This window comes from Perca flavescens, chromosome 7 (genome assembly GCF_004354835.1).
Source record: "Perca flavescens isolate YP-PL-M2 chromosome 7, PFLA_1.0, whole genome shotgun sequence".
Lineage (NCBI taxonomy): Eukaryota > Metazoa > Chordata > Actinopteri > Perciformes > Percidae > Perca > Perca flavescens.
In genome coordinates, this window is record NC_041337.1 from 23,266,780 (window position 1) to 23,292,831 (window position 26,052).

General features: G+C 40.7%; 1 protein-coding gene across 2 annotated transcripts in view; it reads left to right on the forward strand.

The window, feature by feature from the left end:
* kazna (kazrin, periplakin interacting protein a) overlaps positions 1-21,675 on the forward strand; it is a 200,682-nt gene extending 179,007 nt beyond the window's left edge. The window contains exons 7-12 of one of the 2 annotated variants that reach the window (XM_028582160.1): positions 12,515-12,651; positions 17,122-17,292; positions 17,726-17,809; positions 19,320-19,509; positions 20,982-21,118; positions 21,504-21,675. In XM_028582160.1, coding sequence (XP_028437961.1) covers positions 12,515-12,651; positions 17,122-17,292; positions 17,726-17,809; positions 19,320-19,509; positions 20,982-21,118; positions 21,504-21,674 — 890 coding nt within the window. In that variant the 3' untranslated portion in view covers position 21,675. The remainder of the gene's footprint in view (positions 1-12,514; positions 12,652-17,121; positions 17,293-17,725; positions 17,810-19,319; positions 19,510-20,981; positions 21,119-21,503) is intronic. The other variant, XM_028582161.1, reaches the window with a different exon arrangement.
* The last annotated feature ends 4,377 nt before the right edge of the window (positions 21,676-26,052 follow it).

Consider the following 26,052-nt stretch of genomic DNA (forward strand, 5'->3'; position numbering starts at 1 on the left):
CCGATGCAATGACTTTTCATAAAGCTTTACGCAGAGTGGGAGCGGTGTGATATGCCCTCAGCGTGAAGCTACAGGCATATCACACCTTCACTCTGTTCCCACTCTGCACGGCCCACGTTACAGCACAGTGTACTGTAGAAGCTCCACTGTATCACCACTGTACGCTGGATTTTGAATTTAAAGATCAGGGGAAGATGTCATTAAACAAATGTTAATATGTCTGTATTAGCTTCACCTAAACCTTTCTGCTCAATGTTTTATTACACTTACACAAAAGCTGTTCTTATAAACCATCTGTAGACTTCAGACTAAGACTTTATATATTTCACAATAATAGGGAATTAGGTCTTGACTTGAATGCTGTAAAACGACTTTGAGACTTGACTGAGATTTGATTTAAAAGCAAGAACATTTAAGTCTTTAACTTTGCAAAATCAATGAACAATAATAAACATTTAAGACCGTAATAGGCAGGTCTTGCATTTCTAGACACCTTGAATATTCAATTATTAGAGAGACTTTGTCTCATTACATAGAAAGAAGCACCTAAAAGATTACAAAGGTAAATGTTGTGTCATTGAAATGCTCAGCATTCAGAGAATTCATTCTTGACTTTGAACCACACCCAAAGACTTGAGAGTTGACTTTGACTTGGCCAAAAATAATTAAACAACTCTGTGAATTAGTATTGTATGTTGTATATTCCAAGTTGAAAAAGACTGCTTTTTTACTTGATTAGAATAAGGTGTGAAATATGTATGTTTTTTTCTTTTGCACAGGATTATCTTCAATAATAGTTTCCTTTAAAAAGGAAAAGTTATTGTCTTAGCTGTTATGAATAATTGGTTTTAATGTTCAAATACTGATTAAATGTAATTACATATATATTAATCTTGTAACTACAGGACACCACAAAAATGCCATCAGCAAAAGAAAGCAATTTGGATTATTCTTTCAGAACTGATGAAATACCAATGTGTAGTACAGATTCCTCTCTATTAATGAACAACCACTGTAGTTTTAAGCATGAGTGAATGCAAAATGGGAATACACAAACATCCATATTGCCTTCATAGGGACACAGGTTAAAGTAATGAACAAGTTCTGCTAGTCAGTGCACAGCAGATTGCAGGGCATCAAGCAAAGATGTCATCAGCGTGGCAGTGAATCATTCTTTTCAAAGATGAATCGCCCATGGAATGAGGCAGAGCACAAAACCACCATTTGGTAACAGACAAACACACGACATGCTGTCAGGGGATTTTGTTGCTGCGACATTTCACTTGACACTTGCAGCCTACGCATTTTGGAAGAATTGAACAAAAGCAAAACAGACTGCGGCAGAATAAAATAGAGCAACATATCAAATAATAACACTTATCTCTTCTTCAGAGGGATGTTTGGCTGTCTGAACAGACTGCACACAGGCTTATACAGTCAATTGTATGACTCAGGCCTGTTAATGAAGGCCAAAGCCTACAGAGCCCAGCAGGCACTGACAGCAATCAGCTGCAAATGAAAGATTTATAAAGGGGGACTTTGGTTGGCTTACAAGGTCCAGAAACATTAAGCAGGGTGGATCTGGTCTGCAATTAAGATGGGGTGTGTGGAAGGATAACAGGAAATTGGCTGTTGTCATATTCAAGTTTGGTTCTGTTGCAATAGGGTCAGAGAAGCAAATTCAAGCAAAGACATTCCTGTTGCTATCTTTTAATTGTGTTTGCTCTTAAAGCTTTTTTATATAAGCAATAAAGCAGAAGTTGATATATATATTTAAAAAAGGTATGTTCAATTGCATTTGTCTGTTCTGTATGTTCAAAAATATAAAACAATAAAAAGTTGATCTAAAAAAAAGGAGCACAAAACGGTGAAAACAACCACTGGATGGGAAAAGGGCATTTGACAATTACAGTGAATGCACCACGAGGCTGGCGAGGCGAGCAACATAACATCATGACTGTGTTTTTCAGACAACAGCAGCTACAGTCTGGTGTTGGAGTCCTCTCCAGTGAAATACAGACACACTTTACACCATTTAGCTGTAAACATTTTAACCGTGTTTAATCCAGCTGCTAGCTAGCGGTAGGCTAACGTTACCTGCTGCTAAGTGTAGTGTTGACTGGCCTCCTGTGCAGCAATGTTTCAGTTCCCTCTAACGTCCGTTTTGGGAGCATCAGAAAGAAGCGCAGGCATCTAAGAGGCACCTAAATAAGGCACCGAAATCCGCGTTGCTATTTGGTCTGGTAGATAACAGTCATTTAGGCACCGGTGCCGTATTAGCACCGGGTCTCGGACTCCATTCAAAACGGCGATTTTTGTCGAAAAGCGACTAGTTTGCAGGTATGCACTACTCTTTGGCCGGCTCGCAAGCAAGTGCAAACAAGTGTGTGCAGCGTGCATGTTGTTTTGTTTCCGGTCTAGCTAGATCCGGTGTGGTGTTGTAGTTTTTCTAACGTTACTAGTTGTTGCAACAGCATGTGATATATATATATATATATATATACAAATATATATATTAGAGCCGGGACCTTAACGCGTTAATTAAGATTAATTAATTACAGACTTTAATGCGTTAATTAATTACACAAAAAATAACACGTTAAACATTTTTTACGCATTTTAATCACACTTATTTTTGCACCGCGGGACGTTTCTCACTGGATGAGTTTCAGCGGACCGATTATACTGGAGCACCAACTAGCGTTCATGACTTCAGACCTTTTATATATGTCAGTGCTTCAGACAACAACAAACCACAGTGAACATGAACGAAGAAGCTGACGAGATAGCTTTGGTTGGCCCCGTGGATGGGAAATTTTGTTATAAAAAACGAACGGATGGAAGCGTCGATTAGAGCATGGTTGTGTGCATGCTATGCAACAAGGAATTTGCATATCACCGCAGCACATCGAGCCTCAAGTATCACCTCAACGCAAAACATTTAGCAGCTAGCGTGGACGTTAGCCCGACTCCGAGTACAAGGACCCACACCCAACCTACACTCCACCAGATGACTGTCTGAATGTACTTGAAAGTATTGTGTTTTACTTAAAAAAACATAGTTTACAGAAGGTCTACCTACCTATAGGCTACCTGAATTTCTGAAATGTACTATATTTCTAAATATGCTATTGCTACACTTAATGGCAAAAATTGCACTGGTCTGCTGGACTTGGTTGAACAAAAATAAACAATATTGTGTTGCTTAAGCTTATGTATTCAGTCATTATTCAATGGTATACTAAAAATCCATGTGAAAAAAATTACTTCTCACTGTTCTCAGGTCAAATATTTATGAAATTAAAATGCGATTAATTTCGATTAATTAATTACAAAGCCTGTAATTAATTAGATTAATTTTTTTAATCGAGTCCCGGCCCTAATATATATATATATATATATATATATATATATATATATATATATATATATATATATATATATATATATATATATATATATATATATATATATATATATATATATATACTGTATATATGTATATGTATACTGTATATATGTATATGTATTCAGTGGTGAAAGCAGCAATATATCTGAATTATTTATATTTTGCATTGTTATTTTCCACGTGACCTGGCCTGTACAGCAGTCTCTTGTTCCCACCTCTTTTGTTAGTCCACAGTTGTCACACTCCATCTTCACACACTGACAATGTGGCTTGCTCAGACTCCAAGGATACTGTTTTTTAAGACTGCTATGAAAAGCCAGCAACAGTATGAGCTAGCTTTTTGCTCTTTGGTTGCATGTGGTGGGTAGCAGCCAGTGAATTTTGGCTTTGTCCAAACAGCAATATTTACTGTTGTTTCCAAGCAGAAAGTGGAAACACATCTGCCATCTCATTTTCTTGTTTGTGTTGCTTTTCCAGCTTCTTCTACCAAATGCATTCATGTTCTGTGTTGTTGTTACTTGCTGGCCAATGTACTGGACAGTACTGATGATAATTGACAGCATGCAGAGTTTATTTTGTGTGTATTTACCGTATATGTTGGTGAGAAAGCAGAAAAATATACTAGCTAGCAATTCCTTTTCTTTATTGGACAGTAGGTAAGTATCATGATAAATACTTGTGAGGCTGTTGTAGTGCACTGTGCATTGTAAAAAGACGTTTGAGTCAGTTTTCAGCATGTTTCTGGGATAGAAAAGCTGTAAAAACAGCTGCAGAAGGTCTTCTACATCTGGCCTGTCTAAAGGCAGTAGTGTTTATACCTGTTTTAAATGGCTGCCTTCAAGGGCAGGGCGAAAAGTCTGCCATCATACCAAAAGGCAAGGCAAGAATTTATCGTACAAATGGGGATTACAGTGACTTGGCCTTTTGGTATCACGATTATAGATTTAAAGCATGTACAGGGTTGGATGGTTAGGGGATACGTGCTAGATAAACTTGGAGATCAATGTCTAATGGTGGGCTTGTTCACAGGTCCCAGCTCTAGTCCTGTTTATACTGGATCACACAACTTTCTGGGTCCGGTGACCTTTTATGTTTGAAGGGTTTTTAGTACAGCAACAAAAAAGACTCATTCATTTTTAAGGTAAGAAATAGTTGGCTTTTAAAGCGGGCAAAAAAAAAAAAAAAAAAAACAGGCCAAATGTACTAAATACCTCATTAACTACAGCAATTTCCGTATGCTGCCAATTGATTGGAGGCGTGATGTTGACTCTATTTGATTTCCCCCAGTTTTCACAAGGTTGGCATATTGTAAACATCCCACCAGATGCTCTGTGTTTTCTTTGAAGAATGAGAGCTTGTCAGTGATGTTTGGAGAACGTGAGCTCCCGGGGGGGGGTTTATTGAAGTGCTACCAACAATTATTGTGAAGCAGAGTAGCTTTGTGTTTATTTTTTTAATTTTTTGTGGTTCTGCTTTGGATGAAAAAGCAAAAGGCTGGAGTTATGAAGTTGCGTGAATAAAATGCATCATCCCATTTTTTACTCTGTGCCTCTCGAGATAATACCTGTTTACTTTGGGAATGGTTCACAGGAACTCTGTTGCCACTCCTACCTCCATTCAGATGGTTTGCGGGTAAATTACATGCAGATTTTCTGGTGCCTGTGAATACAAAATGGAGAATGCAGAGAGGAACACTACTTTTCAGTCTGTTAGTCTTCATTTTCTACCTCGCTGTCTCTTCCTGTGTCTCCCCCTCTGCCTTTGTTTGGTGTGATGCCCACACCGTTTTAATGTTAAGGCTTGAGCTCACTCCCGCTGTGTGCCAGACATTAGCCTATGAGGACTATAATTGTAATCGTGGATAATTGCCAACCTCTCTCAATTGCAGGTTTGTTATGATGCCTGTGGGCACTCGATCCAACCCAAACGCTGCTGCTTGGTGTCAGCTTGGTGGGGTGATTTCATCCCCCTGACATTAAAGTACACAAATGACGATGAACTACAAAAACGTCTTGGCGATCTCCAAAGCGCAAAGTGAAGAAACAATGAGAAAATAAACCACACTTTAATTGGTGCAATTGGACTGTTCTCTAAAGGTGTTTATAAGTTTACTCAACTCTTATTTTGGACTTTCTCATCAAAGTTGTGTTCAATGAATTTTCAAAGTATAGTTGGCCCTTTTTGCTGTTTTTAATTAGCTATTTGTGCTTTGGCTAATTATTATCACTGAGGGACTCCTAGTCAATCCAGAGCTAAAATGAAAGCAGCACACAGCTATGTATCATCAAAGCGCAGTCTGCCTGCTCTGTTTAGTGTCATTTCACGCTACACCGTCCTCAGAAAGCAGCTCTTTCCTTGTCTACAAGGCCTCTTCCTTCACAAACCAATACACACATACGCACACTCAGTGCAGCCAAATCTCAGTAGGCTACTTGACTTGATTACAATCAAGTAATTGCAGCAGTTTTATTGCTACCTTTTATTTTTAAACAAATTAAGGTTTTTTTTAATTTTGAAAAAGACTGAACTTTATTAATCCAGAAAAAATAATTGTCTTTACTGATTTAATTCCTCAACACTAGCATCAGCTTTATGATAACAGGTAATGAAGACGGTTTTGCTATTCAATTTTGTGTGAGAACACGTGTTTGCATCACAGTGGCCCCCCGTAGTGGTAATCAAGTGCACCTGAGTAAGACAGAGAGACATTTTGCAAGTACCATTGTTTCAGAATCTACGTCACACTTGACCCAGTCTTTGCATTTGCCTCTTACAGGGGTGTTACATACTGTAGCTTGTACCTGAACAATTAGGCTCAGCCTCTTTAAAGATTACAGCCAGTAAATGTTGTTTTGGATCCAGTGAAGACAGAGAGGTGAGTAATGAGGTGCTGTTATAAGATCAAAGTGTGATTCTCCCCCTGATTCCCTGGTGTGTCAGTTCTGCTGCATAAATAGCTTGTGTACACACTAATTCATACACCCAGATCATCTATTAGTGTGCAATGCTTGATCTATTTTTAATGGCTAGCTTCTAGGTTGTGCATCAACTTATAACAAGAGTCAAATGTCAATGCTAAGGTTTGTACATTTATGATAAAATGATAATTAACTTTAATTAATGTTTTTGAATATCAACAAGACTGCAAAGAAATCTGATACAGAAGTAACATGACCTGCTCTACAATAAGGACTGCCTTCATTAACAAGGACCAAAGCAGATCAACTTCATACAACCAACGAGTGTGTTTTTACTGAGGAAGTGAGGAGGTGAGCACACTGTGCAGCTCTGAGGCTCCTACTTCATTATTCAGCTGCATGGCAGATTTAAAGTCCCAAACCGTGAACAATGGACTCCCTCCAATGAGCCGATGTCTCTTTTGTTCTCTCCCCCAAATAATTATGTTGAGAGCCGACTAAAAGCCTGTCCCTTCTCTTCAGGACTTCAGTTATATGGAGTTGTGTCAGTGTGGAGTGGTTTCATTCATTAATATGAAGAGCATCGTTATCTGAGGAGGTGTTGATAAGTGGGTCTATCTTTGTGATCCTGTTTTCTGTTGTTGCAGGTGAACTGAACTTAGATGGCAGTCTTTGCTAAAACACAGTATTTGATTCATTGAAATGCATAAATGATTACATTATATGCTACGGACATTAATTCCTCAAAGACCCCTGTATTGTTAGCATACACTTATACTTCTTCTGTTAGAGACAGAAGGGATTGTTAGATCGAGTTGAAAACCGAAAAGCAGAAAAATAATATTCAGGTGAAATCATGGCTGGGATCTTGTTATATTTTTACCATAATAGGAGGCACTGAGGGTTGCTATTTAACCAGAGAAAAGCAGTGAGTGGGATGTGAAATGCGTGCCACAGTGATAGGTAGGAACTGCAGGTAACGAGATGGCTGAGTTTCTTCACAATCAAGGATCATCAGAGAGCCTTTTGTCCTGGAGCTGAATAACGTTTGGCACTTGATTATCCCTGGAATTACCCACAGAGTAGTCAGCCTTATAACAATAAATATATATTCATGTAGAGTTTTAAAGTGATAGCCCAACAAAAAATACCTTTGAAAATCAAACAATGACCCCCCCCCATAGGCTTGAAAGGCAGCTGTAAACAGTTTTTAGTTTGTTTTTTCACAAACAGCAGCAGCTCTGGTCAGTTTGAATTCTTGTCACTTACACAAAGGCTTCCTGTGGTGACATGGTTTCACAGCAAGAAAAAAGTACCAACACATACAAGAAATGTCTCCTCTTGTATAATGTGACTGGAACATACCATACACCCACAACACTGACCAACAACAGACAACAAAATAAAAAAACTAAATCAGACAAAGCTGACACTTTTTTTTTTTTTTTTTTAAAGAGTACAGCTCCTCAATTAGTAGTCTCGCATTGCCTCCACAGCGCTGCGGAGGAAGGTCTGGCTAGTCCACACAGCATTCTGGGATGGGAGAAAAACGTGCTCTTGTTTATTGGGTATTTCTTTAAACCAATCACAATCGTCTTGCACAGAGCCACGGTGCCACTGCAAAATAGCCTCGGGAAGGAACTTGTTTTGGTGGAACATGTGTACGTTCAAAAGTTGTTTTAGTCGTGAAACAGACAACTCAGATTGGACCGATAGTCTAGCTAGCTGTCTGGATTTACCCTGCAGAGGTCTGAGGAGCAGTTTACCATAGTCCTCATAAATTGACCCGAGTGTAAAATGTCAACACAAAGAAAGCAGAAAGTACCAGACATCCGGCCGAAATGAAAGACATCCGGCGGGATTTCCGGCAGCACCTAAACAATCCTGCAAGAGAAACGTCATGGATATAGACAACTCAGTTAGTTACCAGCCATAGTCCCGCGCTACCTATCCTTTGCTCTCTCTAACAATACATTCAGTCATTCATTGTTTATCCATATCTATGCAATATAGATTTAGTTTCTCTCTATTTAACCTATATATTTATCTAAACATTTATTTATTTAAAGGAATACTTTGACATTAAAAGAAGTACGCTTACTCACTTTCTTGGTGTGAGTTACATGAAAAAATTTATACCACTCAATTTCAATTTTATTTGTAAGGGACAGTGTGCAATTTAAACATAAATATAATCATTTAATGCATTGCACCAGAGTTAGCCTTAGGCTAATTTGCATCTGTAGTCCCACAGAAAGCACAAATACAACAATTTAAGAACCAAACAATGCTCAGTTTGTAAAAAAAACCCGATAACAAATAGCAATAAAATACATCTCATATTACAGGTACACACACACACAACATGATCAAGTGTGCACAGCACACAACCCCCCCATTCACACACACGCACACACACACACACACACACACACACACACACACACACACACACACACACACACAAAATAATAGTGAGACAAAGTATTGAGGAGTGATTAACTGACAGTGTGCAAGCATTGCTGAGAATTTTTTTGATAATTTTTCAGATTAGCTTTAAAGCTGCCAAACAAACCACAGCTTTTTACATTATCCGACATAGTATTCCATTGGGTAATGGCTTTAAAAGAAAAGGCTGCCTGCCCAAAGGCTGAGGAGCGAAAAAGGTACAATGCAGTTGTGTATGGAAGCTATTCTAGTGGACCTTACAGAGCCAGCAGCGCGGTAAGAGACAAACTTACACAAGCAGGTAGGAGCCAAACCTTTTAAAATTTTATAAACTGTACATAAATTTGAAAACACTCTAAAATGTTCAAAGGTGAGTAGATTGTGATGCGTAGTATTCCACAGTGGTGATACCTTAACAGCTTTTTGTCAAATACTTTCAAAGCCTGTTTGTACAAAGATTCTAAGGGCCTAATTATTGTAGAACTGGCCTGCCCCCAACAGGTAATACAGTTTTTTGAAGTTGAGGTTTGAGTCCAATACAACACCAAGATAGTTAAATTCAGTGACAGTCTCAATGTGTTCACCCTTAATGCAGATATTTACATCTGCGGTGTGGAGCTTAGTTTTGGAAAAGAACATGCCTTTTGTTTTGCTTACATTTAAAGTAAGACAAGATTGGTCTAGCCACTCGACCACTCCATCCAGGGCACAGGCTAATTTCTCAGCTGCTAGCTGATCTAATATATGTATGCTAAATATGAAGCTGGAGTCAGCAGCTGGTTTAACTTAGCCTAGTATAGCAAGACTGGAAGCAGATGAAAAACAGCAAGCCTGGCTCTGTCTGAAGCAGCTCTAAAGCTCACAAATTAACATGTTATATCTTGTTTGTTTAATCCGTACAGAAACTGGTTTTATTGGGGTTATGTAAGGGACTACTACTTCCCGGAGTCTTGTCACAGCCATGACGTTGCCAGGCAATAAGCGGAGACTCCAGTATTTCCAAGTTCTGTGCTAGGCTAAGCTAACCAGCTGCTGGCTGTAGTTTCAAAGTTAATGGTACATGAGATTTGCATCAGTCTTCTCATCTAACTCCCAGAAAGAAAGCAAATAAGCGTATTTCCCAAGTTATTTTTAATACAAAAGTGACTCCAGCCAGTAGGAACTCCCTGAGGAGTCCAGTGTAGTGACTAATGAGCTGGTCCACCAGTGGCAAAGAGCCATAGAAGAGTACAGCAGACAAAGGCTTTCAGCCCACTGCAGTAGTAGATGCAACGCATTCAACTACTTTAAAGCACTGTGCTATCAGAAGAGCCTTTGTGTGGTGAGCTAAAAACCACTTATGCAGATTTTAGAGAATATGTTAGGAGATCATGATACAGTCAAGTGTTTTTGTTTTTAACATTGAGCAGTGGGAACAGTGGTTTGGACTTTTGATGGTAAATGTTTTGTTTTGCATGAGTCCTGATTGGATCTTCTCCCTAAACAGGCTGAAGTAGCTTTTATTATATAAATGGGCATGCAGGCACACACAATTTTGCACAAAGACAACCACTGATGCACTTTGTAGACAAAGAGGAAATCTAGATATGATCGAAAAAGTATCCACATACACATAATATATTCCTTCAAAGCATGGCAAGACAGAAGATAGGTGCTTACACGGATATCATTTCTCCATGAAAAGACTATTAAATTGAAGCCTCTTCAATAGCTTCTTCTCCATGTCTTCCTCCTTCAGCTCCACACACATTAACCTTAGCTCTGTATGGTTCCCAAGTGGTTCCCTCTTGTTTCATCTGGTAATAATTCTTAGAGGTTTGGACAAAGCCAAAGTGTATGTTAGTCATTGATATGGCTGTCAGCAGAAGGAGACATGCTCGTGCCTCCCCATCTCACCTACTGTACATTCTTAAGTGGAAGGTAACTGCAATGAGCCTCAGGACCATCTTTGTTTATTAAATGTGCTCATACATAGGTTATAAATGGTAAGTAACAGTGCTAACTCTCCACTGAATGTAAATGGACCCTTTTACAAAGTCACAGTGAGTGCTTTCTTGTATCTGACACCAGGAGGGTTGATGTTGCCAAAAGGTCGCAGGTGCAGGATGTGAGGCGGCAGCAGTGTTTTTGGCTCATCTCAAAGACAGCTTTGATTTCACTACCCGAGGCAGGTGCTGGGAGGTTTCCTGTTTCTCTTGGCCAATGAGAGACATTTCTTGTCTTCATTCGCCGGCTAGTTTGGCTTGAATATCGCTTTTGCTCTGGAATTCCACCTCTTAAGAACGGGTGAAAGGGAGCGATATGAAAGGGTGACAGGAGAAAAATGAAGGAGAGGAAACGAGAGGGTGAATCTGTCCTTGTAAAACTGCACATCCCATTCCACTTGGCTGAGCATGATCCCCTGACAACAACTTGTGAATGTCACGCAATTAACCAGGCTGTGATATAAGTTAATTAATGACACACATCTGGCCTGGAGGGGGAAAAAAGAGGGAAGAAAAAGAAAGGTGAACACATGATAACAAGCACTAAGAGGGAAACAGAGAACCATGTGATGCTATGAAATATCCAGCACTCAAAGCTGCTGTGCTGTAAGGAAATAGATGCCAAAATGAAGAAGACAAAGGTGCACAGACACAGTGAGAATACATAAAATGTAAATAAAGCATATGTTGTCAGTTTGGGAAGATATCTGGAGGGGAACTCGGCTTTAAGCACATGTCTAGGAAACAGCTTTGCATGAAGAGGGAGAGAACATCAAGAGAAAGCGGGAGATGGATGGGAGAGAAAAAAGAATGTTTTCTTTAAGGAAATTAGAGCTTCTGTGAATAACTACGCTAAACCATATTCTTTATCATGATGCGTGGGTGAGGTGCCAGAGGATTAGAGAGAGTGTGTGGCAGAAAGATAGATGAAAAGAGCCTCTACAGAATCCAGCAGCAGAGAGGAGATTGACAGAAGGGTTCATGTGTGATTCACCCCTTTATCAGCACACAGCCACGCTTCATATCTGAAAGTCTTATAACTTAATTATTGTTCATGAATAAACTGCAATAATCTGGACTTGTGGACACCACAATTTAAAAAATAAGAATGTTTCGTTCTCTCAATCATGGTGTAAAACACTTTTGTCAAAACATAAGAGCACTATTTATTTCTAACAATTTATGTAATTTAACTAAACATCAGCAAGCTACTTAACCCATTGGACAGACCAGAGATATAGAACAATTATGTTTTATGTCTATGGGGCAGACGCTGACTTTAACACACAACCAAATGTTGCTCAGTCTGTGATGCTAACTACCAATAATCACTGATCTCGTAACATATCCACCCGTGCTCTCAGGTCTTCCACTTCCATACACCACACTCAACCCTCCGCCAGTTTGACCACCTATGGGCTTAGAGCGTTCAGTCGCTCAGCCCCCTGCATCTGGAACTCCCTTCCATCAAATAGCCGCAACACTGACTGTCTTTCCAGTTTCAAAACTCACCTAAAAACACCCCTTTTTTAAACTGGCTTATTCTCTTTGATCACTGTATATACTGTATGTTCACCTCAATTGCTGGTCTGATTTTTTGTTTTGTAATAATGTCCTTAACTTAGTACAGTGTTTTTTTCTTGTAAGGTGACCTTGAGTGCTTTGAAAGGCGCCTATAAATAAAATGTATTATTATTATTATTATTATAATCCATCCTTTCTCTCTCTCTCTCTCTCCGATCCTTCCTCCACAGCCATGAAGTCGGACCGTAAGCGTCTGAAGGCGGAGAAAGCAGACCTGGTGAACCAGATGCAGCAGCTTTATGCCACACTGGAGAGCCGGGAAGAGCAGCTCCGCGACTTCATACGCAACTATGAGCAGCACAGAAAAGTATGGCACCCATGATCTGACCATAAATAGTCATACACAAGTGCATGCACAAAAAGATCCATATAAAAAAAGTATCTTCTCGTGTAACTGTGTTGGTTGTATGCACATTAGAACAAAAAGGCCTGTCCAAGCAACAATGACTGGTTTTATAAATAAGTGAGCACTTGTATTGTTTCTCAAAATGAGTCTTAAAAACTAAATGTGTCTGCATGCTGTGGATAGGAGAGATAATAGAAATTACATAACTGTTACACTCTCTGTGAGGATGTTTACATGACTACCAGTGAGAAGTTTCTCTTGGCATTAAGATGATATGTTCAGGTTTGTGTGTTGCTGTTGTATCATACATTATGTTGTCATTCAAGCATAAACAGCAAGAGAACATGTCGAAGTATCTGCCTTTTTCATGCTTCTGTCATGAATGACAATGCGTTGCGCTTTTCACATATTCATTCTTGTTAGCTGAGCGAAGACGTCGCTCCCTCAATTTCTGTAGGTTCCTATCTTGGTCATATGCTCTACCATGGTAGAGGCTTGTTCTCCATTGGTCACGATTCTGTGACAGTGTTGTCCAGCTCTCAGGTTTTATGTCACAGTCTGAGATCTCTCTTTAACACATCCTTGAAGAGCAGTGTACCCATGTGCCAAATTCCCTCCTCCAATACTCCATGTAGTACTGAGTGGGGAATGCGAGATCGTGGCATTCTGTTGACATGGCTGCCCATCTCAGATGATTGAATTTCAGCCTTGAAGACAGGGGTTCAGATTTTGTGATGGTGAACAGTTATTCATTCATCATCTTATCCTCCCAGGTCTTTCCAGTAATAAACTGCAGGTTTCTTGTGTGGAAAGCACTGATTCTACTCTCTTGGGGGCGATACTGTATGTAGGCCAGGTTTCAGATCCATATAGGAGTATACTCAGTACACATGCTTTGTACACTCTAGCTTTAGTTCACACAGATAGATGTATATTCCTCCAGACTTGTTTGGTTAGATGACCAAAAGTAGAGGCTGCTTTTCCTAAACAAGTGGATATTTCCAGGTCTAGTGTGGTGTTGCGCGTCATGGTGGATCCAGATAGGTAAACTTTTCCACATCGATAGCGATATCATTTATCTTGAATGAGTGAGAGTCATCGGCCTGTGACATGGTGACAGTTTTCTTCAGGCAGATGGTAAGCCCGAACTGGTCACATTATTCTGCAAAGCTGTCAAGTAGGGTCTGGAGCTGTTCCAGAGATGATGCACAGAGAGCAGCATCGTCAGCATAGAGTAGTTCTCAGATAACAAACTGCTGTGTTTTGGTTTTCACCTTGAAGCGGGCCAAGTTGAAAAAGTTTCCATCATCTCAGGATAGTAATGAGACTCCTGTGGTGTTATGTATCTTTGTAGACTTTCTGGAACACATATGAAAAGTATATGCCGAAGAGTGTAGGCACCAGTACACACCCTTTCTATACAAGAGCAGAGAGAGTTCCAGTACTCCTGGACACACATAAGGATAGTGGCCTGAGCAGTAGATCTGGCTGAGCGATAGTTGTCTTGTGCCTGTCTAGTTGGTCTTTACCTAAGTCTTACCAGTGCATCCCTTTTGTTCTCAAGCACAGGTTGAATGATGTGCATGGATGATTTGTACCAGTCAGGATCTTGCTTCTTCTTTTTCCATAGGTCTGTAATGCGGCATCATAGATTGTGTTCTTCAATAAGTTCCAGAGCGTGTCCAGGTCGGAGGTTTCATCAATCGACTTCAGTGTTTCCTCTAGTTTCTGGCAGAATTTCTTATTTTGATCAGGTAGCATTGTTTTGCTGACATCGATTTTCTTTGACTGTCTGACTTGGTGGTGATATGGTCTAGGTTCAAGCAGAATTGCTGACACTACCTTACTGTGATCCGTGTTGCAATCTGCACTATGGTAGGCTTGATTGTTCAGTAGGGCTGCTCGATTATGGAAAAAATAATAATCACGATTATTTTGGTCAATATTGAAATCACGATTATTTAACACGATTACTCATTAACCTTTGGATATAATGGATAGTGTCCAGGGTATAATCTTATCTCACAGAAAGAGTCTTTGGATCAGAATAAATTCTGTTTTGTGAGTCGGTTCAGCTTTACAGATATCACACATTATTTACACAGCTAATGAACAATTCCAGATACATAACACAATGTGCATCTCACATCACATTTTCACTCACTATGACCACTACTAGCCTACTGTCATTACTAAACATTGTGCCAAAAATAATGTCGCCCTCAGTGGGCTTATTTACTAAGGAAAAATGCAGCACATAGGCGGTACCTTAGAGTAACGTTACGTGAAACAGGTGATTTAACGTCCCTGCTCATTTACATACAGTTTAACAACAAAACTAAATGCTGAGGGAACGTTACTATGTTTTTCATGTTGTTTTTGAGCAGTATGCCTATATGCACCGCCACTAAGGTGGAACAAGTTTTAAACAGTAAGTGAATACAGCGTGTCGGGAGAATACAAAGTTTACTACAGTGGGGAGGCAGTGGCAGAGGGACCGCAGCGGCAGGGTTAGCTAACGTTAGCTGCTCCCAGACAACGCTGCTGTGGCTGCTCTCCTTCTGCCATCTTTATTCGCGCTGAGTTTTTATATTCCAGCGGAGGATATGCACACAACTTGCCTCCCTAACTGTATAGGCTGAGAGAGTTTATGGCTTCGGGAGGGGCGGATGTGCATGTGCGGATGTGCGCATGTGCGTGTTATTCAGAACACAAGACAAAGTAAGAGTGTTCTTGCAAAACAGAACATGGCAAAATAATCGTTTTTTCTCGATTATACTATTTTGGTGATCGTTGGGAGGCAAAATCAAAATTGAAATCAAAATTCAATTAATTGCACAGCCCTATTGTTCAGTACGTCCTTCCTTTGCTCAAGTCCTCAAGTCGATGCAATGACTTAGAATGAGGGTGACACCAAGGGAAATAAGGTGTTGGCGATACACAGGTTGTTTCTGCAGCAGAGCTCTAACAGTCATTGGCCATTCTCATTCACACCAAACCTCCGAATACAAACAGGCCAACTTTGGTAATCGTCACCAACACGAGCATTCATGTCTCCCAGGAGGACCAAACGCTTAGAGTTGGTGGAGGTCTTTAATCGTTCATTGACGCGTGTTGAGTTTAAGAGTGGATATTCTATCACTAACAGCAGTAGGTGTCTGTATGCTGTTGATGAGGCTGTTGCTCACAGCAAATCCAGTGCCGTATAGACGGGGTTCATCAACAGACTTGCCAAACCAGAAGAAGGTATAATTCTGCTCCTTGATACTTCCAGCACCAGTGAGTCTTGTTTCCTGGAGAGCAGCTATGTACACTTTGCGCCAGGATAATTCAGTGGCAATGACAGCGGTCTTCCTGGCACCATCTCTCTCAAGGTCCAAATCATGGTCTGTTGACATGCCGGTCATCATTGTCCTAATGTTCCATGTAGTTCCAAAAGTAGTTTGATCTTCTGAGGTGACTATGTCAAAACATGTCAGACCACCCCATCTGACAGTTTGTTGGTGAGTTGGAGCACCTTACTGGCCAGGGGCTGCCTGGCTTTTAGCAGGCGATAGTTACCATGAGATTAAGTAATCCCTCCCACTCTAGAATGAGATCCCTGGTCCCTGGGTGTCCTTATCTACATGCTGGCTTATAACCGGTAACTATCTCATCCTGGGTATTGTTTCCTGCAAGGATGAGTTACAGACACAGGTTTCCTTTGCGTTGGTTGGTTGGTTGATTGACGCGTAGATGCATGGATGTGAAAATTGCTGCCAGGACTTTAAAGCTGCCTTGGCTGGTCCTCTCACCTCTCACAAGGGCTTCTCTTGTCTGAAGTTCTCGGGATTAGAGGAAAGGCACAGCCAGTACGTCTGCAAGAAGATCCTGATGCAGAGAATGCCAAAAGTATAAGCTATGCTTGGTATAATTGCCTCAATGGGATCCCAGCTCCATTGTTGATGTATGGCCGTTGACTCAAAGAGTTCATCCGATCTTGGAGGCAAGTTTTGTTTTTAATCTTGCCAGGGTGAACACCCACACTCCTCATTCCCTATACAGGGACATGAGAGCTCCAGATTAGTTGCCGGAGTGCTCGACCATGAGACAGGTAGTACTGGTAGTACTGGGCTACAATGTACCAGTAGCAGGTTTTCCCAAGCTGACCTGACCGATTGAAGTATCTGTGACGTTACATATAGAGCAGGTTTAGGAAGGCTGTCAAGCAAAGGGACTGTTTCAGCCTTAATGTCAACTCAAGCAAAACAATCATTTAAAATTCACTGACAAGACAACACAGGAAGTGATGAAATTAGTAATGTAGACTCTTCTATTTTACCTGAATGTGCTTCAGTGCCATTATTTAATAGGTTTGACTCATTCAATTGCAAAGGTATGCTATGCTAAATGAAATGTGAACCAATCCATCAGGATCTCTGTGTCTACTAGGAGAGCGAGGATGCGGTGAAGGCACTGGCCAAAGAGAAGGACCTGCTGGAGAGAGAGAAGTGGGACCTGCGGCGGCAAACCAAGGAAGCCACGGAGCACACGGGGATGCTGCGCTCCCAGCTCGACCTCAAGGAGAACCGCATAAAGGAGCTGGAGGCTGAACTGGCCATGGTGAGACAGAAAGAAAAAAAAGGGGGGGGGTAACTAGACTAACAAACAGACAGACAGGCAGGTGGAGAAACAAACTCTGTAATGTTTAAACAAAAAATAATTTTATTTATTTCTTTGCCATTGTACACTCTGATTTTTTCCATGTTTACTGTAGTAAGTGGAATACAGTCACCAATAAAAGAGCCAGAACAAGGGAAAGAAAGTATATGTAATGCATAGAGAACTCAAACAAAGTAGAGTTATCGAGGCTCAGACACATATTCATCACGTGTAAATTATTAGCAGTACATACAGATACAGATAATAAAAAAGCACAAATTACAGTATATACCTGTCTGTCACTATGCACTATTTTGGGTGTACTGCATATATTCAAACACATAAAGCCTTTGAATGTACAGTATAGCCATCCGCCATGTCTCCAACCCCCCAGATGAGTAACTGTGTCAATCAGAGAATGGAGTACCGGATGTTTGAGCGGGTTGCAGACAGGGACTACTCGCCTAGGGTCATGGCGGTAAGATGGGCCCCCAGCTTTAAAGTGCTCATATTATGCTTTTTGGCTTTTTCCCTTTCATTTATTGTGTTATATATCTTTTTTGTGCATGTTATAGGTTTACAAAGTGAAAAAGCCCAATGTCCACCCCAAAGCGAGTTACCATCTCCCACAAAAAACACCGTTCACAAACTGCTCGAAACAGCTCTATTGTAGTCCAGCTTTCATCTCCGTGACACATGCGTGTCATTTTATGTCACTTTGTAACACACGTTATAATACTCGCCTAGCTGCTAGTGTGGCACACCCTCATACCAAGCTAGTTAGAGCGGAGGCCTGAAGATACTAGGGACTGCGCATGTAGATAAAACGGAGAGCTCAACACACAGGGTAAAAAGAGGAGCTGCAACAATGTGCAGTACGACAAATATATGGTATTTTTATAAAAATGAAACCATGTACACCTATTCTGGTACAACCTCTGAATACAATTATGAACCTGAAAATGAGCATAATATGAGCACTTTAATAATTGCTCTTTCTTGAACCTCCCGCTCCCTGGAAATCACTCCTACTTGTGACATAATTGTTATTTTGGAAAGCCCCCCACCTCAGCTGCATGTTTTTGACTAACCCACAGCCAACCCTGACTGATCCCAGTGATCCCATCAATTCCCGCTGTGATTGATCTGAATGTGTTTTTAATTGAGCGAAGAAACGCTTTGGGGGAGGGGGGATATTCTGGCAACTAATGTTTACTCCAAAGGTTTGTGATTGTATTCTGTTTTGCATGTCAGCCACTATGATTGATAATCATTTTACGGCTGGTAGGTAGAGATGATTGCAACAGAGCTGATTGGGCCAGCGTTGATTTGCAGTCTGCTGTCGCTTGGCATGATGATAAGAGTCACACATTAACAAGATTTTAAGCATTTGTGAAACACCGATATGTCAGGGCTAATCAAAAGACATACACACAAAAAAAAAACACAGAACTCAAAATACGCTTGCACAAAGACATCTCCCAAGGCTCCAGGAGCTCATTGTGGTTCCCGCTACAAGAAGGTAAATTGTGCTTCGTGACAAGGCTCTACCAAGCAAATATATTCATTAAACGTCTAGAAAAGTTTTTACACCCAACCAACCCCTAACGTCCTCCCCTGAAAGGAAGCAAACAGCAAACACCTCCTCCAGATATTCTTCTCCTTCTGTTTTCCCCCTCCTCTGTGCTCTCTGGAGTGGTAAAAACTGATTTCACACCACAAAAGAGGAACATAAATACAGCTGCATTTTTCATAAGGCAACAACCACATGAGGAGCCCAGGGGAGAACTCGCTTGTCCGCATGCACTTAGAGACTTAGTAGTAGGATTCGGGGTACATGTACATGTGCACACACATATGACACATAAATAAAAACAACGATAACTTATTTAAAAAAAAAAAAAAACAGAAACATTTTCTGTCCGGAATCGCTGTTTGATGAAATTTTGCTTTTCCACTTATTGTATCTGTCTGTCTACCTTCTTAAGGCCAAACAGTCACTAGCCACCCTGACCAAGGACGTGCCCAAGCGTCACTCCCTGGCCATGCCCACGGAAACGGTTGTCAACGGCAACAACCAGGAGTGGGTGATGCATGCTGACCTTCCCCTGACTGCTGCCATCAGACAGAGTCAGCAGACCCTCTATGTCCACACGGGGCATCCCACTGACAGACAAGGTAGGAAGGACAGAAGCACCCCTACCGTAACACACAAGGTGGTTTTACCGTCATTTAGCCTCTGCATGATCATGCGAACCTGCTTCACACGCACTCACTCCTGCCATTTGCTCAGTACGACCACATTGTTGGCCACTGATGTCGCTCCAGTCGTTACATTTCATGCACTTTATGTAGCAGTTACAGTGAACATATCTTTTGCTTTACAGTTTCCATTTGTCCTTGCCACACACAAATGTTTCCGCTGTATTTGAGAATGGTGGCAGCTAAGGATCAGTTGGGTGTTTAGAACTGTTTCTGTCGGGTTAAATGTCTGAGATGTTGCAGTAAATTGACCCAGGTTCTAAGGGAAACCTTTTTTGTTTTGTTTATATTTTGCAGGTTTTTTCACCTAAATTTTGGCCCTTATTTCTATTATTTCTGGGCCCCTCTCAACATTTGCTGCTGTAGATTCACCATTTAACTGACTTGTGTGGACATACACCACAGGTGAAGGAGGAGAGATAACATTGTCTGTCACTACTTAAGTGAACCATGGCTCATCTTACACGCCGACATTTGCAGCTGAGGTGCCAAAGCATGAATAGTCATTGACTCCCATTTGAAATCGACAACACAGTAAACAGGCAGCTTTCCCTTGCAAACTCAGCCATTTTGACTTATGTGACTCCTTGTCGCTGGTAAAAAAAAAAAGAGATGTGTCCTTTCTTTTCCTGTGTTGCATTGCAGCAGTACAGCTAGCCAATCGTGGCATTCCCTTATATGAAATGGGGGCACAGGATTCAGTATGTGGAAAATTAAGTGAGAAACATAGAGCAATATAGTTATTATGAAATAGCTAGAGCCTGGAGGTAACATTATAGTCAGCATAATCTTACCCCTTAGAGTCTGCGCTTGAATAGTTAAGGGCCATCGAAGTGTCTAGGCCAACCACAGCTTCATCCAAAACTTCCAAAAAACATAAGACTAAACATTTCTAAACCTAAGTGCAAAACCTGCACTACTGGCACCTCTCAGCCTAAAAAGAAAGAAGAGCTTGCTTATACCAGAGTAAGAGTCCATGTCAATCTTCCTAGGGCAAGTTTTAAAGGGCAGCCACTGATTCAAACAGGTTGCGCACTAATTGGGGACATCTGGAGGAAGAAGCAAACAATGACACAAAAAAAAACAAAAAAATGTGTGAACAGTCACGAACCCCCAAATTGCTATGCAATTTGTTGCACTGTATGTATCAGTCTCACTGATACACTCACACGCTAAACCTCTTTGAAGCTGTTTTCACTGTTGCTAAGCAACTGCAGATAATTGCAAATCATTTCAGGCTTTTGGTCAGGGGCTTTTTTTTTAAATATATTTTCAATTAAGGATAGTAGAAAGAGAAAAAAACAATTTTCCCTGTTCACTACTTGTAGTGCCCAAACACACCCCATAAAAAAAAAAATCGTATTTGTTTTTCCTCTCGTCCCGTTTAGTGGCTGCCGTGCGGGTGAGCCCATGCCACTTGCGTCAGCCTTCCGTCATCTCCGACGCCTCGGCCGTGGAGGGAGACCGGTCATCCACACCCAGTGACATCAACTCACCACGCCATCGGACTCACTCCCTCTGCAATGTAAGAGTTGCCCACCCCAGCACCCTCCCAAGTAATCACCTCCTTTGCAGTAACTGCCGACTGTCCTGCTACCTGGCCGCTGCTGTTTCTTTCCGCCATCGTTCTGGCTGAATTCATGTTTGCCACCACGCAGTCTGTCGTGTACTCACTCTGCAGCTGTGACTTGAATTTATGTGCAAACCAGTTGTGGTTGTTGAATAAGTGCATGCCTGGCAGCATGTCAAGTGACACCTCCCCTTTGTGTTGTGATCTTTATCTTTCCTGATCTTTATCGCACACTCTGCATGACTTGACTGACTTCTCCGCTCTTGTATCTCTCTGTAACTTCTGCCCATCTCTTCATCTTCTCCTTCCCTCTGCTCCCTCTTTCCCTTTCTTCCTTCAGTCCCTAGAAGATCTGGAGGAGGCGAAGCGTAAGAAGAAGAAAGAGAAGATGGGGTTGGGCTCTCTGTCGCGGGTCTTCGCCCGGGGAAAGCAGCGCAAGTCCCTCGACCCTGGTTTGTTTGATGGTACTTCAACGCCTGATTATTACATAGAGGAAGATGCAGACTGGTAAAGCACACATTTCCCAGAGAACCACCTGGGGAGCCTTTTGTGGCAATTATCAGAAGACAACATTGTGTTGTGTGTGAGAGTGTGTGTGTGTGTGTGTGTGTGTGTGTGTGTGTGTGTGTGTGTGTGTGTTTGATGTCAGTGTGTACATATATAATAATGTGTGTGCCTGCTCAGTCTCACACTCATGCATGCTTGTGTGTGTGTGTGTGTGTGTGTGTGTGTGTGTGTATGTGTGTGAGAGTGTGTGCATGCGTGTGTCGTCCATGGCCAGAGGCCATGTCAGAAGCGGGAGGCGCGTCTTGCTTGTGTGAACCTTAACGAGAACATTGCACCTGTATGTATGTATGTATGTATGTATGTATGTATGTATGTATGTATGTATGTATGTATGTATGTACAGTCCTGTAAATAGAGTGGACACTGTGACACAGCGACCTCGTGTGTTATTAAAACGGCTGTGTTATTGGATTTTTGAATTGTGCATTACATTTTGACTTTTTGTTTTCACTCAACTGGAAACTTGAAGGACTGCTGTACTGTAAATAACAACACTTGATGTGCACTTTGTGCGTGTAAATGTCTCCTTGTCCTGAATGCCTTTTTGTTATTTTTGACATGTACTCCCCTCCTCTCACTACCTTTTAACTTGAACTCCTCCCTGTTTATTGTCCTGCTTGGTCCATCCCCCTCCTTCCACACTGCCACGATGAGAACCATTTCCTGTCGGCAACATGCAGACTCCACAAGTCCGCCTCTAATTCGGTTGAACAACACATCCCTCAACCGCCAAGAAAACTGTGCACACCTTGATACTCGCTCAAATGAGACTTCAAAGACGCTGCTAAGCGAGGAATAAACTTTCTATGCAGAACAGTTTGTTCCACGGCAACATGAAGCCAAACAGGAAATTTAAGAAACGTGTTTTCTATCTGTTAAGATAGAAGGTACATGCCTGAGGTACATGTGTGACATGCATGCACTTAGTCCCAGTCCCCAAATGCATGTTGAACCAAACCCTATGAAACAGAAATGTTTTTCTCTGGGAATGTTGTCAACGACAAAAAAAGAGAGGTCAGTTACTGATTTCATTATGTTGATTCATGATTTCATAGATTTAGAAAATAAAAGCATTCTGATAAATGTTCAAAAGCTTAACATCCCAAAACTAAACATAGAGCGTTTTAATCTGCTGCAAATTACATTTTGAAATATTAAAGGTCAGCCAAGTCAACAGTCTCAAAGAAAACCCAGCACTACACTTTGAATGATTCAATAATTATTCCACTTATTCATGAGGCCTTGAACAATTTTCTTTCTGTAGGATCTTACAGTACCTTGTAGCTATCATTTTAATAATACTTAAAAAGACTGCTGGGAGTCGAATTATTCTGGGAAAAAATATTCTAAAAAAGCTATTGTCATAGCAAAAGTGAGAGCATAGACATCAGTTATACTAACATTGTGGATATTAGACTGATGGTCAAGTTCTTTTCCAAACCTCAGGAATTAAGTCATTTCACCAGAAAATCGGAATCTCAATTTAGAGCCCTGAGCGCAGAGCCTACATTAAATGAACTGGTATAACAATAATGCGTGCCAACCCAGGAGGTTAAAAATCAGATTTAAGCATGCTAATCAAACTGAAGCAAATGTATACCTTCTCTCATGACCCCCAAATGCTGTTTCAGAGTTCAGGCCATTGCTGAAAAAAAAGAAGCAATTAACTTGATGCCAAAGGTTAATAGTGTTTCTTTAGGCAAAAGAATGGCTACAGATGTTGGATTATTTTCATCCTTTCATTGGCTTGAGCCGGAGTCTGCACTGCCACCCCCAGGAAATCTTTTCTCTCCCTGATATTCAACTAACACTGGGTATTTGTCAGTCTCATCTGAAACACTATAGAGTCACAGATTACATTGGAGCTGTATTTAACCACAGTGCTTGTCAATGAGCGTCCATGTAAGCAGCCAGGGGATTAGCTCAAACTACATTTGGGCTTGCAGATATTGGATTTAGAGGTGAATCACTAAGGTAATTCATAGATAAGTCATCATGTATTAAATTGTATGTATAGGAACAACAACTCAACCAGTTTATTTCATTAAGCATTTAATGAAATGTATGAGAACCTAGGCTATTTTTATTTCTTCATCTAACCAATTTCTGCTTATGGGGAAAAAAACATATCAAATGAATAACATTGTATAATTATATGTTTTGAGCCACGGTCTCTTTGTCCTTTATTTTCCACAAGTATTTTACTTTTTTGTAAATGAGATAACATTACAGAAATCTTATTATTATTATTATTATTATTATTATTATTATTAAAGAGTTTTTATTTAAAGTCAAAGATGTAGGCCTCAGTGGAGGACTTCTATTGTGAGGTCCTGAGTTGTTTAGAAGTGGATAGTAGCGAACTTTTAAAGGCATGGCAACAAAATTACGCTCAACAGAACTAAATGAGAAGAATAAGATTATTTTAAAATAAAATAAATAACGTTGAACCTCCATGTGGCTGTCCTCTCTTTCCCTGTGTTATTGTTTGTGTGTTTACCTGTTCATTTGTTGTGGTATTGCTCTAACCCTGATTCACCCTTTTATGCTGGGGCGGGTGCTGCCATTTTTAACATATGCGTGAGTGAGCCTCCCTCATCCCTGCAAGTCCATCTGTGAGAGGACTGCATCCCAAAAGCTTCCAAATGGCCTCATTTCCTCTCTCTCTCTCTCCCAATTTAAACTCTTTATTCACCCTGAAAAGCATTTCTGCCCTTTTTGATATTGAAATCAATAATCAGAAAACATAGAAGAGGAGGGGCGGGGGTGGAAAGGAAGCCATGTCAGATTGTTGGAACAGAATGGTGTCAATAATGTTCTGCTTTGGTTTGACCCCTGACCCTCTAACACTGACCCCTCTTGCCTGACCTCCACCGGACTACCAACACAGTGAAGTGACCCAAGAAGTAATCAATCAGACTCAGTAAGACCAAGGTACACAAGTTCCAATTGCTTTAAAAATGAGCTGTGCTGGGTTGCAAACTGTGTTTGCAGATGCCTTCTAACTCTCAAAACAACATCACAAAAGGACCTTAGAATTTAGCACTTCTTCAAGTTCAATCTAATTCTGATGCAAATCATCCGAAAACAATTGAGTGCTACCATATGTGATAATGTAACCTTTGGGGGCAACAGCAAGTGTCTTTTTTTTCCCCTTGTTTATTGATAATACTCCAACAGCATCTTTTTGAACTGAAGTCTCTTATGACATATTTATATTGGCTCAACACAGACTTCAGATAGACTTTACAGATTCCTATGAATTTTACATTTTGAGAATACACATTTTCTTTCTTGTGGAGAGTTAATACCACATTCATATCTGAAAGCTAAATATGAAGCTACAGCCAGCAGCCGGTTAGCTTAGCTTAGCATAAGCTGGAAACTGGCTGTAGCTTTATTTTTTTTAGTGCACAGACATGAGAGTGGTATCAATCTTCTCATCTAACTTGCGGCAAGGAAATGATTAAACTATTCTTTAAAAGCTTTAGTGCGTAACTTTTTGATATTAATAAACGTCCGTTACATTTAAGCCATTGCAAGATGAGTTGCTACAAAGCTAATCAAGACTATCAGCCCCACATAACACACAGTATTTCTCAGTATGGCTATGTTGAGAAGATTGTGTCGTCCGGTGACTTTACCGCGCAGAAGTTCGAGTGAAGATAATTACTTCTTCTGAAGAGTCCATCATGTTTTTTAATCCTCCGTGTCCTCCTTGGTTACTAGCAACTGCGCGGAGGAGGGGTGGGGGCGGAGGAGGGGTGGGGGCGCATACGCGATCACGGAAGGCTGTATCATGTGGACGCGCTGACAGTGTTGTTGTCATTACTTAGAATTTCTCATGGGGGCGACCGAAACTACATACTATAGCTTTAACATCCTTTAACAAATTTTCAAGTTAAAGCTGAAAGAAAGCGAATAAGCACATTTCCCAACATATGGACGTGTTCCTTTAAGGAAATTTACCTTGTAGTTAGATAGCTGCTAGGAATAATGCACCAGGTTCATCACTGGCTAGCTATCTTGGGTGTATTCATTTATCTTAAATGTCCATGACAGAACACTACATGCTCCTCCATTTCTAATCTTGAGTGTGACATTGCATCAGAAACGCTGCAGTGTTATAGCGATAACATCCATTACACCAGCTATTGAAGGATGTGTTTAAGGATTGATTGCTTAAACAGAACAGTCTCTTGTGTCTTACAGTATGTCAAGTGTACACACTGTATGTTTCTCCACACTAAAGGACTAACGATCCATCACAGTGTTTACAAAACAACGCCTGACACTCAGATAAGGGATCAAACCTCTTCACA